This window comes from Simochromis diagramma, unplaced genomic scaffold (assembly GCF_900408965.1).
Source record: "Simochromis diagramma unplaced genomic scaffold, fSimDia1.1 OVJJ01000583.1, whole genome shotgun sequence".
NCBI lineage: Eukaryota > Metazoa > Chordata > Actinopteri > Cichliformes > Cichlidae > Simochromis > Simochromis diagramma.
This window is the reverse complement of record NW_024387285.1, coordinates 216,292-229,739: the sequence shown is the minus strand read 5'-3', so window position 1 is coordinate 229,739 and position 13,448 is coordinate 216,292. Positions and strand designations below refer to the sequence as shown.

General features: G+C 39.3%; 1 protein-coding gene across 1 annotated transcript; it reads right to left on the bottom strand.

Annotated features, from left to right (window-relative positions):
* Nucleotides 1–7,795: 7,795 nt before the first annotated feature.
* LOC120716210 (granzyme K-like) lies at nt 7,796–12,564 on the bottom strand. The gene is made up of 5 exons (XM_040003658.1): nt 12,401–12,564; nt 11,155–11,299; nt 9,824–9,959; nt 8,946–9,215; nt 7,796–8,849 (listed from the first exon to the last, which is right to left on the bottom strand). Exons 1-5 carry the CDS (start codon nt 12,462–12,464, stop codon nt 8,697–8,699), a joined length of 768 nt encoding a protein of 255 aa, XP_039859592.1. The 5' UTR covers nt 12,465–12,564; the 3' UTR covers nt 7,796–8,696.
* Nucleotides 12,565–13,448: the final 884 nt, after the last annotated feature.

Here is a 13,448-nt window from a genome sequence, read left to right as displayed (position 1 = left end):
GACTTTACTGTTCTAACAATATACTTTTCATGTTTGTACATTATAATGGCAGTGGATGCTTGTAAGCAGGAATGCCAACAGAGAGGAAATTATACCTGTGATGAAACAGTTTTCAGCTTGTGTTGCCTTATAGTGTCAGAGAACTCCTGACTTCCACTAAGCACATCAGATAAATCCATTGAACTGTATCTCTTCCTGAGAGCCTACATACTGAAGATCGTGGCAAATGAATGTCTATGTAACCAAATCTATGTTCTCCAGTGAAGAATCAAAATTAAACCAGGTCCTTGCCATTTACAAGTCCCACAGCCCCACCTGGGACTACTCTTCCTGTGATGCTACTTTTTCATTCTAAGTGGAGATTTTTAGTTGCAATGACACTACTACAATCCAGTTTTTGAAAAGAACACATGCTATTTGTATCTGTCACGGTCCGGGGCAGCGGCCGTGTGAAGAGTGGAAAGGAGGACTCAAATGCAGCACTTACTCAGATGTGAAGGTGATTTATTGACAATACTGAACATAAAGTGGAGATGGCAAACAGAACTAAGGACGAACTAAACTGGGATAAACTACACAGAGGAGTGGCAAACCTGAACATGAAGGGAGAACAGCAGGGAGAACAGCAGGGAGAGCACGCAGGGGATTTCACAAGGTATGAATACAGACGACGCGACGAGGAGCAGAGGAAAACACACACTATAAGTACACAGAGAGACACTGGGAAATCACACACAGGTGGGAGACACAGCTGGACCTGGTTAACCTGACGAGACAGGGGAACACTGACACCAGGGACCAATAGAGGGAGCACAAACCCAAAACCCAGTATCTAAAATCCCAAAACACAAACCATCCCAAAACAGCCCATGAATAATAATGAAAGTAATAACAATAAAGAACACAAACACAAAGTCACCAAGTCATGGTCGCAGGACCATGACAGTATCCTTTATTTTTAAACAAATAAGGGATCAGTTATGAGTTTTATAATGAAATTGAACCCATTCTGGTTGATTTTGGGATGTCACCTTTTCAATGATATCTTTTTACTACAAATAGCTTTATAAAAGTAGTGTTGCTTTACTTTAAAAAACCCCAACAACTTTAATTTAAATTTTCATTGTGACAAGAATATAACAAAAAACAACAAAAAGAAACAAAAAAACCCAACAAAAACAAAAGAGGAACAAATTGGGGCACTGCTCCAGGCATCATACAAATAAAGAGATATATTAGCTGAATTAAGTCACAGAATCTTCAAGGCTCTGCTTGTATTTATGCCATTTAGTCCAACGTTGTAGAAAAAGGTGACCTTTTAAACGTAGGAAGAAAGTCCACTCGGACAGGATCCTTCTTAAGCCTTCTTAAGCTTCTTAAGCTGCCTTTATGACAGCTGGGATAGGCTCCAGCACTGCCCGCGACCCTGAAAAGGATAAGCGGAAGTGAATGGATATAGTGTGTTGTTGCCATTTTGTTTTTGTGGCCCTTCGTAGAGTTTAGACATGGGTTTAGTGGGCAGACATTTGTAGGCATTTGTAAAAACTTTGACAAGATCAATTACTGGGGAGGAGGCACCCTTTATTTCTAAATTGCAAAAATGACGTACCTGCAGATATCTGAACAGGTCCGCATTTTCCTGATTAAATTCTGTTTTCAATTTTTTAAAATGATTTAAAAGTGCCCCCTTCCACAAACAGACACAGGTTGGATTGGAAAAGGTTTAACTGCTCTGAGTATGTTGGATCTAACCTTCCAGGTGGGAACAAAATTTTAATATTGCTCCCCAGATTGTATTTGTTAACAACTTCATGCCAAATTAAGAGTGTTTTTCACAATATGGTTATTTAAGTTGCCTCTCCTTGATTTTTCTACCAATCATGTTTGGGGAGGAGACTTGCCCATGCTCAACTCAATTTGTTTCCATTGGTCCTCCACTGCTGGGGAACACCAACAAACAATATTTCTCAGATGTGCTGCCAAGTAATATTCCTTTAAGTTAGGGAGGGCCAGTCCGCCATGTTCTTTATCGATTTGAAGGGTTTTTAATTTTATCCTTGGTCTAACTCCTGCCCATATAAAGCGTGATATTAACTTGTCCCAAGCATTGAATTGGAAATCTGGGATTTTAATGGGTAGAGCCATAAAAAGATATGAGAATCTGGGCAACAGATTCATCTTCACAATCTGTATTCTTGTACTAAAGTCCAGAGTCAGTGAAGACCAGCAAGTTATGTGCTCCTGAATTGAGTTCGATTATCAAAGTTCAAAGTGAACAGACTATTAAAATCCTGTGAAATGTAAAGTCCAAGATACTTAATCTTGTTTGCATCCCATTTTAGCTTATAATTTTGTTTTATTGAATTGCATGAAGAGTAGTTAATTGTCAGGACTTGTGTTTTAGTTATATTTAAATTATAACCAGACAGGGCCCCAAACTCTTTCAGAGTTGACATGAGCTCAGGGAGTAACATATCAGGATTCTGGAGGTATGTAATGATATCGTCAGCAAAAAGAGTAACTACCTGTTCAGTATTGGATATGGTGATGCCTTTTAACTCTGGGTTCTGTCTTATTGCCTGGGCTAAAGGCTCTATAAACAAAGTGAAGAGCTGAGCCCGCAGCCTTGCCGGGTGCCTCTATTCAATTAAAAACTAGAGGAAAGATGTCCATCGATCTTTAACCTGGCCACTGGATTACTGTATAATAATTGTATACATTTAATTAACTTATTGTTGAATCCTAGACGCTCTAGTACCTTATAAAGAAAGGGCCAGCTGACCCAGTCAACGGCTTTCTCTGTGTCTAGGCTTATTAATGCCATACTCAGTTTGTGATTCTTTGCTTCTTCTATAATATGAAGCGTTCTTCTAATACTGTCATGTGTTTGGTGGCCTTTTATGAAGCTTGTCTGATCTTAATGTATTAAATCCAGCAAATGGACTTCTAGTCTTTTAGAGATTCTTAAGGTACATAATTTATAGTCTACATTCAAAATAGAAATGGGGCGGTAAGATTCATAGTAATTTTACCCTCTTTAGGTAGATCAGATATTACCGCCTCGCGCCAGGATGGAAGTACTCTAATTTTGTTGGCCAAGCTTTAATCTTTACCGTTTTGTTATAGTTTGATTTCTAAGTTTTTCCGTTCTTTTTCGAGATCATAATTTTTGTCTCTTACAACTTGTTGTATCCAGGGAGAAATTCAGAATAGTATTCCAGTCTTCACCAAAGATTAAAATACATTCGCTCGCTATAATTAAAGCATCAAAAAATGACTTAAAGAATTTTCTATCCCATTCTGGAGGAAGATACACATTAGCAAGTGTGATCACAAAAAAAAAAAACATTTGTAAAACATGTTTGGAATCATGTCTGATTTTCATTCCACTTCTCACCTGTACACCACTTTGTGTTGGTCTTTCACGTCAATAAAATTGATTCATGTTTGTGGCTGTAATGTGACAAAATGTGGGAAAGTTCAAGGGGGCCCAATACTTTTGCAAGACACTGCACATGTTTGCTTCCATTGTTAATAGCAGTCTTCAGTCTGGGTCTGTTCCCTCTGACTTTAAACATGCTGTGGTTGAACCAATCCTTAAAAAACAGAATCTGGGTCCAACAGTTCTATCAAACTACCGTCCAATCTCTAAATTGTTCTTTTTGTCAAAAGTTCTGTAGAAAATTGTCCTTTTGCAGCTCTAAACCTTTTTAGATCAACATGACATTGGTGAACTATTGCAGTCCGGTTTTAAATGCACCACAGCACTGAACCCACTCTTTTTTTAAAGTTTTTAATGACCTTTTAACTTTTACAGACTATAGATTTATAGATTCTGCTATTTTAGTATTATTAGACCTCAGTGCTGCTTTTGACATGGTAGATCACAGGATTCTTATCTCTCGACTGGAACAATGTGCCGAAATTAAAGGGCTTGCTTTGGAATGATTTAAATCCTACTTATCTAATCGTACTTTCTCTGTTAGATTCAGAGACACATTGTCTCCAAGAACCACGCTTTTTTGCCAAGGGCCAAGGGCCAAGGCTCTACCCTTGGCCCAGTTCTCTTTTGAATTTACACGCTCCCGTTGGGATCACTTGTTTTAAAAAAAGGTAATTTGTTTCATTGCTATGCAGATGATTCTCATATTCCACTGAAATGGAAATCGGTGAATCCTGGGAAGGGACTGTTTGATTGTCTAGAAGATGTCAAGGCATGGCGGGCTCTAAATGAACAGAAAACTGAGGTCATTGTCTTGGGTCCTTCTGACTGTTATGACCTTGACACCTTAGGATACTATAAAAAACTGTTTGCAAGAAATTTAGGGTCAATGTAGATTTCAATGTACATTTAGTTAATGTATTCAAAACCAGCTTCTTTCATATTTGCATAATTGCAAAGGTTAAGCCCTTTCTGTTTCAGCAATCCATGCCTTCATCTCATCTACTGTAATAGTCTCTACTCCGGTGTTACCTCTTCATCAACTGGCCAACTGTAGCTAGTCCAAAACGCTGCAGCACGACTCCTAACTGGCACACGCAATCAGATCATTATTCTCCTATACTTGCATCACTACACTGGCTGCCAGTCAGCTTTCAAATTGACTTTAAGATCTTAAGACTTGTTTCTAAGACGTTGCATGGACTAGCCCCTACGTGTCTTGCTAATCTCCTAACCTGGTATTCTCCCCTTGTGAAGATCCTTGAGGTCTGCAGACCAAATGCTTTTGGTTGTCCCTAGGTCCAGACTGAAACACAGAGGAGACCAGGCATTTGCTGTGACTGCCCCCAAACTGTGGAATACACTGCCTTTGCATATCAGGTCCTCCCCAGCACTGGATACTTTTTAAATCAGTCTAAAGACCCATTTTTATTCTCTGGCTTTTGATTCATCATGACTTTGTTACCATTATTCTTTTAATGATTTTATTCTCTCCTAAAATACTTTTATGTCTTCTGCTTTGTCTATTTTATTTTACAGAACTTTCTTCAACACTTGTTGTCTTTAAAAAGTGCTATACAAATAAATCTGAACTTGAACTTATCTGAGGTTGGTAAAACTGTCTTTGTTTGGAAAATCATAGAAGAAACTGGCTGCATTCATAGATGAGTGATTCTCAGAATTGGAAATCAGTGTTTGATACAGTGATCAGAGGAACACTGTGAGCCTTACCTTGAAAGATAACAGTCCACAGGAAACTCAACATGTTACCAAAATACTGGCTTAGTGTTTTGTTTAGTTTTTTTCCAAAGATGTTAAAATAGCCGACACAACAAGATTTGTTTCATTACTCCATCAAAAGCAGAGGGCCCGGTGGCGCCAGTGTCCGGCAGCCTCGCCTCTGTCAGTGCGCCTCAGGGTGGCTGTGGCTACAATGTAGCTGCCATCACCAGTGTGTGAATGTGTGTGTGACTGAATGTAGTGTAAAGTGCTTTGGGGTCCATAGGGACTAAGTAAAGCGCTATACAAATATACCACATAGAGGCGGGACCTCACAGCAGCAGCATTTTACAAGATATGATGCATTTTCATCTTTTATGTTTACAAATGTCAAGAAGTCAGAAGCAAAGTGAGAACACATCATAGCACATGTTTAAACAAGGAAGGTTAATTCATTGAAATTATTATTATGGATGTAACAATATTTCTACCACAAAAAACCTGTTCAAAGCACCACAATGGCAGCCTGATATCACACAGAGCTGTCAGATGATGTTAAATAAACTGAGCTCTGTAGAGTGGGCAATAATAACAAACCAGTTTATTTAAATTGTAGATTCAAGCTGCTCTTCATACTTTTGGCCACCAGATGTCCCCAAAGAGGACTGTGTTGAAAAGCTTGGAGTAATGAAGCCTTTTTTTGATGCGTTAATGCTTCAGAAAGCTTCATGTGGCCATCACTACAGACCAGGTTTGTGTCATGGCCTCTCAGTCCTCTCTGTGCTGTTCTGCTGCTTTTCTCCATCTCCTCAAGTCACTTTTATTGTCATTTCAACCATGTACAGTGGTACAGCGTTCCTCTACTGCTAGATATGACATATAACAGACAAACACAGGACTATGTAAAGTGCAATGTGCAAAAAATTCCAAAAATAAACAAGACAAGGCAGTGCAACGATAAAGTGCAAAATGCTGAGTATCGTGCAAAAATAACTTGGTGTCTGTAGGCGTTTTCAGTTTTCAGTTTTATTTGTCATATGCAAGTTAGCACAGGGTCAACATCGCAATGAAATTTCCCCTTGTGGGACTAATAAAGGTATATCAAATGTATTTGACGAGCAGAAGACAGTCACTCAGCAGAATGGTACAGTAGAAAAAAATAAAAAAATAAAAAAAATAAAGTAAGATAAAATAATAATTTTAGTGTGTGTATATATATATATATATATATATATATACATGTATAGCAGCAGTATATATATACATTAGAGCCATATATATATATATATATATATATATATATATATATATATTTTGCACAAGATCACATTGACAGACATGAGGATACTGAACTATTTTCTTTTAAGTTTATACCCGTCCAGACACTTGCAGGGTCTTTGACAGCTTTGCCCAATTGGAGACATGGCATGCCTAAACGAATAAGGAGGGTGCGCTGGGAATGCCTGATCTGCGAGTTCTTCAACTCCCACCTCAGGCAGAGCTCCAGCAGCATTCTGATGGATACTGGGGACACTGAGTCCAAATGGACTATGTTTAGCACCTCCATTACCAAGGTGGTTGGTGCCTGTCGCGGTGGTAACCCTGAACCAGATGGTAGACACTGGAGGTAAAGGGAAGAATCAGGCACAAGGAGTCCTATCGAGCTTAGTTAGCCTGTGGGATTTCAGAGGCAGTAGATATGTACTGACAGGCCATGTGGAACGCAGCTTGTACAGTGGGTGAAGCAAAAACCTGGGTGTGGGAGGAATTCGAAGAGGCCATGGAAAAAGACTTTTGGACTGCCTCGAAGAGATTCTGGCAAACCATCAGGGAACTCGAAAGGGGAAAGCAGTGATATATCTGCACTGTGTATAGTGTGAGTGGAGCGCTGATCATTTGAACTGAGGATATTGCCTGCTGGTGGAAGGAATATTTTGAGGACTTCCTTAATCCCAGTGACATGTCTTTTGTAGAGGAAGCAGAGTCTGAAGATGAGGGGAAAGACTTGCCCATCACTGGGGGTGAGGGCACTGAGGAAGTTAAACAAGTCCTTGGTGGCAGACTTCTCCAACACATCCACTCTAATGCTGCTATTGATCATCTACACCCACGGTGTGGGACGGAGAGATTTCGCAGGTCTTTCCTCCCCACTGCTGTCAGACTCCACAACAAAGACTCCAACTGATCAAACACACACATCCACACATGTGCAATAACACTAAGTGCAATATTCCTTTCTGGCATCGTTGTATTTTTACTCAGTTGTATACAGAATTTGTATTCTATTTTTATCCTATTGTATATTTTGTTCTACTGTATATAGTATTTTATTTTATTCTATTCTGTACAGTTGCATACTGTAGTTATGTTTGTGTTTCAATCTTTCCTATGTATACACCATGTATGTTAGTTCACTCACACACATATACATATATATTGGTTTTTATTTATTTCCCCCCCCTCATTGTATATTGTTTTCCCTTCTTTACTTTTGCACCTTGTGGCCCAGCTACCCACTTTCACTTTGCAAGAAACTGCACAATGACAATAAAACTCTCTAAGCATTTTAACAATGACATTTGAAAGGTACAGTTTGAAACTGCAGTGCAAACAAATAAAGAAAAAGAGAAGGAATTGTGTCTTTATTTATTCATGCCTCCAGCTTTATTAGAAAGTAAAAAAGTAGCAAGTATATCAAGCACACAGTCATAATGTGAAATGGAACAAATAAGAATGTAAAGAATGTCTTTTTCAAAAAAAACTGTCCACAAGCCTCATTTTCAGTTGGTTGTATAAGATGTGTTGAATCTGTTTGACAGTCTGAATATCTCACTTTTTTATTTTCAATTTCAATTATATTAAATTAAATTTTATTCAAACATCACCAAATCACAGCAACAGTCACCTCAAGGTGCTTTATATTGTAAAGTAGACCCTACAATAAAACAGTAGGATATAATACAATAATATTTTACGTTCATTGGTTTTGTATATACATAAAAAATGCTTCTCCCTGGTTTTCACTGCAACAACCAGGAACACTTATGTTTGGGAATTCTTTAATTTATTTGAAAAAATTATTATTAGAAATAACCCTGTTTCTGTACAGTTTGTATGGTGAAAGAGGGTAAAATGCCAAACTGTGTTTCCAATTGTGTATGCAGCAGACTAGCCAAGTGCAGAATCTATAAAAAAAGTGCAGCAAGCTAGCAGAAACTAAGCTATCATAAAATTTAAAAGGAGCAATGAAATTATAAACCGGATAATGGTCTACAGCAGGGGTGTCGAACTCCAAGCCTCGAGGGCTGGTGTCCCGCAGGTCTTAAATCTCACCCTGGGTCAACACACCTGAATCAAATGATGAGTTCATTACCAGTACCTTTCATAAGAACTTCAAAACATGTTGAGGAGGTAATTAAGGCATTTAAATCAGCTGTGATGGATCAAGGACACATCTAAAACCTGCAGGACACCGGCCCTCGAGGCCTGGAGTTTGACACCTGTAAAATCAAATCATGCTGTGGTTTCAAGACATTTAGAATAACTTCATCGTGGTTTTGATCCAGTACAGTTGTCCCTCTGAGACAAACGAGTAGACTCCAGGTTTTTTAATGACACCACAATCCTCTCCAAAAGAAGTGACTCCAACCAGCGCTCCATCGCACAACAGCGGGCCTCCTGAATCCCCCTGCAGCAAGAACAAACACATGACAGTGTTTCAGGTGTTGAGCTGAATGAACATTTACTTCAAACAAGGAAAAATACATGGATTCTTCATACGTACCTGACAGGTATCAGCGACGTTTGTACCATCTGAACCAGCACATATCATGTCATCAGTGATAACAGGGTTGTGGCCGTAATAATCACGAGAGTTGCACTTCTGCCTGCCGACCACAGTCACATTGACAGACATGAGGACGTCTGATGGTCGTTTTGTTTCAGTTACTCCCCATCCGGCCACCAGACACGTGCTGCCAGCTGCCGGGTCTCTCACAGTGTCGCCAAACTCGAGCCACTGCACTTCCCTGGTTTTCCTCACCGGTTCTTTAAGCTGAAAAAAAGGTAAAAAGAATCTCAGATATTGGTGATGAATCTCTCCACATTAACTACATTAAATAAACAGATATTTGCTAAAGAGTTGTAGCACCACTCATTTATTTCTAATATTTTGCTTGGAAAATATGAAATATGTGCAGTGATGAGTTGAAACATGTCTATAAAGACATGGAAATACATCTTATATTTTAAAAAATGAAACTAAGTTTTAGTTAAGTAAGCAAAACCTGAGTTGGCTGTAGGAGGTACAGCAGGTTATCTACTAATCGGATGGTTTAGTGTTTGATCCCTGGTCTCTCCAGTCTGCATGTCAGAAATCCTTTGGCAAGATACTGAACCCCACGATGCTCTCTGATGCTACATTAGAGTGTGAGTGTGTGCGAGTGTTAGAAAGCACTTAAGCACAGAAAGATGTGTTTGGGTGAATAAGCCATGTTGTGTAACGCTCTGAGTGCTCAGGTAGAGTAGAAAGGTGCTAAATAAGAAGCAGTGCATTTACATCGTTTGTATCGGTTGTGGGCAAAAGACCTGCAACTGACAAATAACGGCTATCTCATCATCTCATCATCATCATCATCATCAGACCCTGATATATCACCTTACCTTCAGCAACATGAGGTCATTGTCGTGCTTTGCACAACAGTAGCCAGGATGAGGAAAACTTTTCTCGACGACTCGGAGTTGCTTGGAATGTTCGTTTTTCGTTCTGGAGTGGGCTCCCAGCGTCACCCAGTAACTCCTGTAAAAGAAAAAAACACAATCTGGTGATGAAGGTTTACATATTTAAAAGGTTAACAGGTCAGCGGCTTCTAAAACAGTCATCATAGTTCTTTATTATTGTGTATTACTACATATGGCTGGGTTATAGCTGTTACTGAGCTTTGGGTGAATCTGCGTTATTTTTTCTTCCAGCTGAATGAAGAAATTTAAATGTTTGATGTGTATGTAGCTGTGGCTTCTGTGTTATTTTAAGTGAGTGCAACACTTCTTTCCCCCGCAACAAACATGGAAGGAAAAAAATGAAGATGAACTTTTGCGAGACCTCGCAAAAGTAGGTGTGTCCTTTGTGGCCCATCCTATCCCAGAATTCATAGCGCAGCCCAGCCAATTCCAGTTTCCAACAATGGTGGCAGCTACTTAGTTTTAATATTATTCTTTCTGGGTCACAAAATAAAATTTTAAGATATTTTCAGGAAAAAATGTAGCTGTGTAAACTTCAAATATCTGATTGGTTTATCAAGACATCACATATTTGTAAAAAGTGCTCCGATGTTTTCGTAGTCGTCTGTTACCCACCCGCTGCGCTCGATAGCTGACTGGGAGGTCAAGGCCCAAAGAGACGGCGAGAATACCGCACTCCCGGCACACTGTGCCTCGCCCTCCCTGTCAGCTTCCTTCTGGCGGCCTCCGAAGGATGTGGCCTAAGATTTTGTGAGATCCCGAGATCTCACAAAAGTAACTCAGGATCTCGCAAAATTTTATTTTCATTTATTTTCCTCCCATGTCCCTCACAGGGCTCCGTACTTTCCTTGTTATTCCATCACAAATAACATTTTCTAGAACACCTCTGTAAAACAAATAAATCTATGAACAAGAATTCAACTTTAAATATTCTTTATATTCATTCTCTCCATTAAATTTTATTAGCTTTGCATGCATAATTATAGCAGTGTGTATTATTTTGACTGTGGAAGAGAAGCAGCTGAGCTTCTCTCCAATGACTGGATGAATGACCATTTCTCTAAAGAAGAGGCCAGTCATGGCTTACAGAAAGCACATTTCTGCTGCTCTGGCCCTGATCTCATTCTTTCAGTAACTACCCAGAGCTCGTGACCACAGGTGAGGGCAGTGACCTCTGGGTAGTTACTGAAGGAATAATAGTCATTGAAAATAAATACTGCATTATTTTTTAAAATAAGGTCTCAGATTCTTACCCAGTGCAGTGAGCAGCTGTCAGCACCCACTGTGGATGGATTAATGTCCCTCCACACCAAGAATTAGTCACAGTTCTAAGATAGGCCATGTAAGGCAGTGAGTGTGGCTCGACTTCCTTCCCATTAATAATCTCAGACCCACGACCTGAAACAGAAACAAAATATCAGGACACATGAATCAGCAGATGAGTGAAATGGACTGGTTCTTATATAGCGCTTTTCTACTCTGTCTGATCACTCAAAGCACTTCATACAACTAATTCATTCACTTAAGTATCTAACATTGATACTACGGAGAGCAACATGGGGTTAGAATCTTGCTCAAAGCTATTTGGCATGCAGACTGGGATCGAACCGCCAACCTTCAGTAACTGACCTGCTCTGCCACCTGAGCTATAGCCACATTGAAGATATCAGCAGTGTGACGTTGCATTATGCTCGTTTACATGAAGATTAAAAATGTCAATAAGTAAATTAAATTACAGTGGAAATTACAGAGCACCCAGAGAGCTGCCCAGCCAGGCAAGATAAACTTTACTTGTCAGGATGAGACTTCTACCCCGTCTGTCAGTCCCTGCATCCCTAAATGTCTCCAGTTGTCCGGAGTTCTCTCTGACTGTCTCCTTGGTGCATTTAAACCCCTGTTCCTCCCTGTCCTCGTCCTCGTCGTCTGCTGTCTTCGTTTCCGTTATCAGTCATCATAATTTTACCCTCTCTGTGCAAGTCTGCAAATTTCTTTATTAAATCACAAGATTCTTAAATTCATCAAGTCTCTCTGTGCCTGGGTCCTCGTCACAAAACATGACATCACTGCTTTGTGCATTTTAACACAATTTAATCCCACATTTGTGAAAGAAAAGCAAAACACGTTTTTAAAGTCTGTAACAAAACCATCAAATCTGATCAAGGTTATTTAAATGGATTGGAATAAAAAAATACATATCCTAACCTTAATTACTGGGGAGAATAATGAGTGATGCTCATAGTGAGTAAAAAGTAAACTGAGTGCATTTTTTGGACAGAGATTCATTGTTAATGTATATGTATAATATAATACAGATACATAAAAAATACACTCCAATAACAGAAGAGTCCTTGAAATGTACAAAATATATCTATACTTTTGGTGTTAAAATATTACATCTCAACCACGTACTGTATGGTTTTTATATTTTTATTGTGTCACACAAACAGCAAATATTGTCCAAAAATAGTAAGTAAAAACTGAGTGGAAAACATCACTCACCTGGCTGGATGATGAAGAGGAGCACACATGAGATGAGAAGACTGAAATTCTTCAGGCAGGACATTTCTTCTTCCCTCTCTTTGATCAGACGCTGAATGCACTGAAACTCACTGTGATGCTCAGCTTTATATGTTCAGCTCAAAGGATGTGGTCTGACCGTGGAAACGAATGAGTCAGCGAAACAAACACATAAACGCAAACCTTCAAATCTATGGTCATGAGTATCAGTAATATCTACACTCCCCCCTCACAACATATGCGTTTAATTTGTGAAATATACTTGGATACTTATAACTATAACTTATTTATTCAAATTGCAGGAATGTCTTAAAGACATAAAGACTTGAATGGCCACTAATGTCACGGTGAGTAGGATGAGCCGTGTGGAGAAAAATAAAGGAGGATCCAAATGCAGGCACGCGTGGAGGAGGTTTATTGTAAATATAAAACACAAGTAGAAAACAGCAAACAGAACTAAAGCTAAACTATACTGGGAACAACTAAACATGAACACGAACAAGGGTGAGCAGAGGCACATGAAGGTTGAGAGCAGGGGGAGAGAGAGAGAGAGAGAGAGACACACACACACACACACACACACACACACACACACACACACACACACACACACACACACACACACACACACACACACACACACACACACACACACACACACACAGTTGATTTACGGGAGACTAACAAATGGACCAGATACTAGAACCTGAGGAGACACGACTTAAATACACACAGGAGAACACGAGGAAATTGAACACAGCTGGAAGTGATTGATGAGACGAGACAAGAGAGGCAAAACTGAATACACTCACATGAGACACGGACCTACACAATAAAACAGGAAACAAACAACTACACAAAGACGCAGACCAGACACAGAGACACAAAACCTAAGAACTAATCCCTCAACACAAATAAACAAAAACATAGAATTCTAATAAAAAATCAACAAAGCACAAGAGTTAGAATATAACCCAAAATACAAAATTAAACCAAAACATGAGAACTCAAAATACTGGGTCAAAATGAC

What these genes read in the sequence shown, in the direction of transcription:
- LOC120716210 (XM_040003658.1), bottom strand. Translation starts at nt 12,464, where the DNA reads ATGTCCTGCCTGAAGAATTTCAGTCTTCTCATCTCATGTGTGCTCCTC. An exon ending in CCTCTTCATCATCCAGCCAG is followed by an intron (nt 11,300 to 12,400) that starts GTGAGTGATGTT and finishes TTTCTGTTTCAG; the next exon opens with GTCGTGGGTCTGAGATTATT. An exon ending in ACGTCGCTGATACCTGTCAG is followed by an intron (nt 8,850 to 8,945) that starts GTACGTATGAAG and finishes TTCTTGCTGCAG; the next exon opens with GGGGATTCAGGAGGCCCGCT.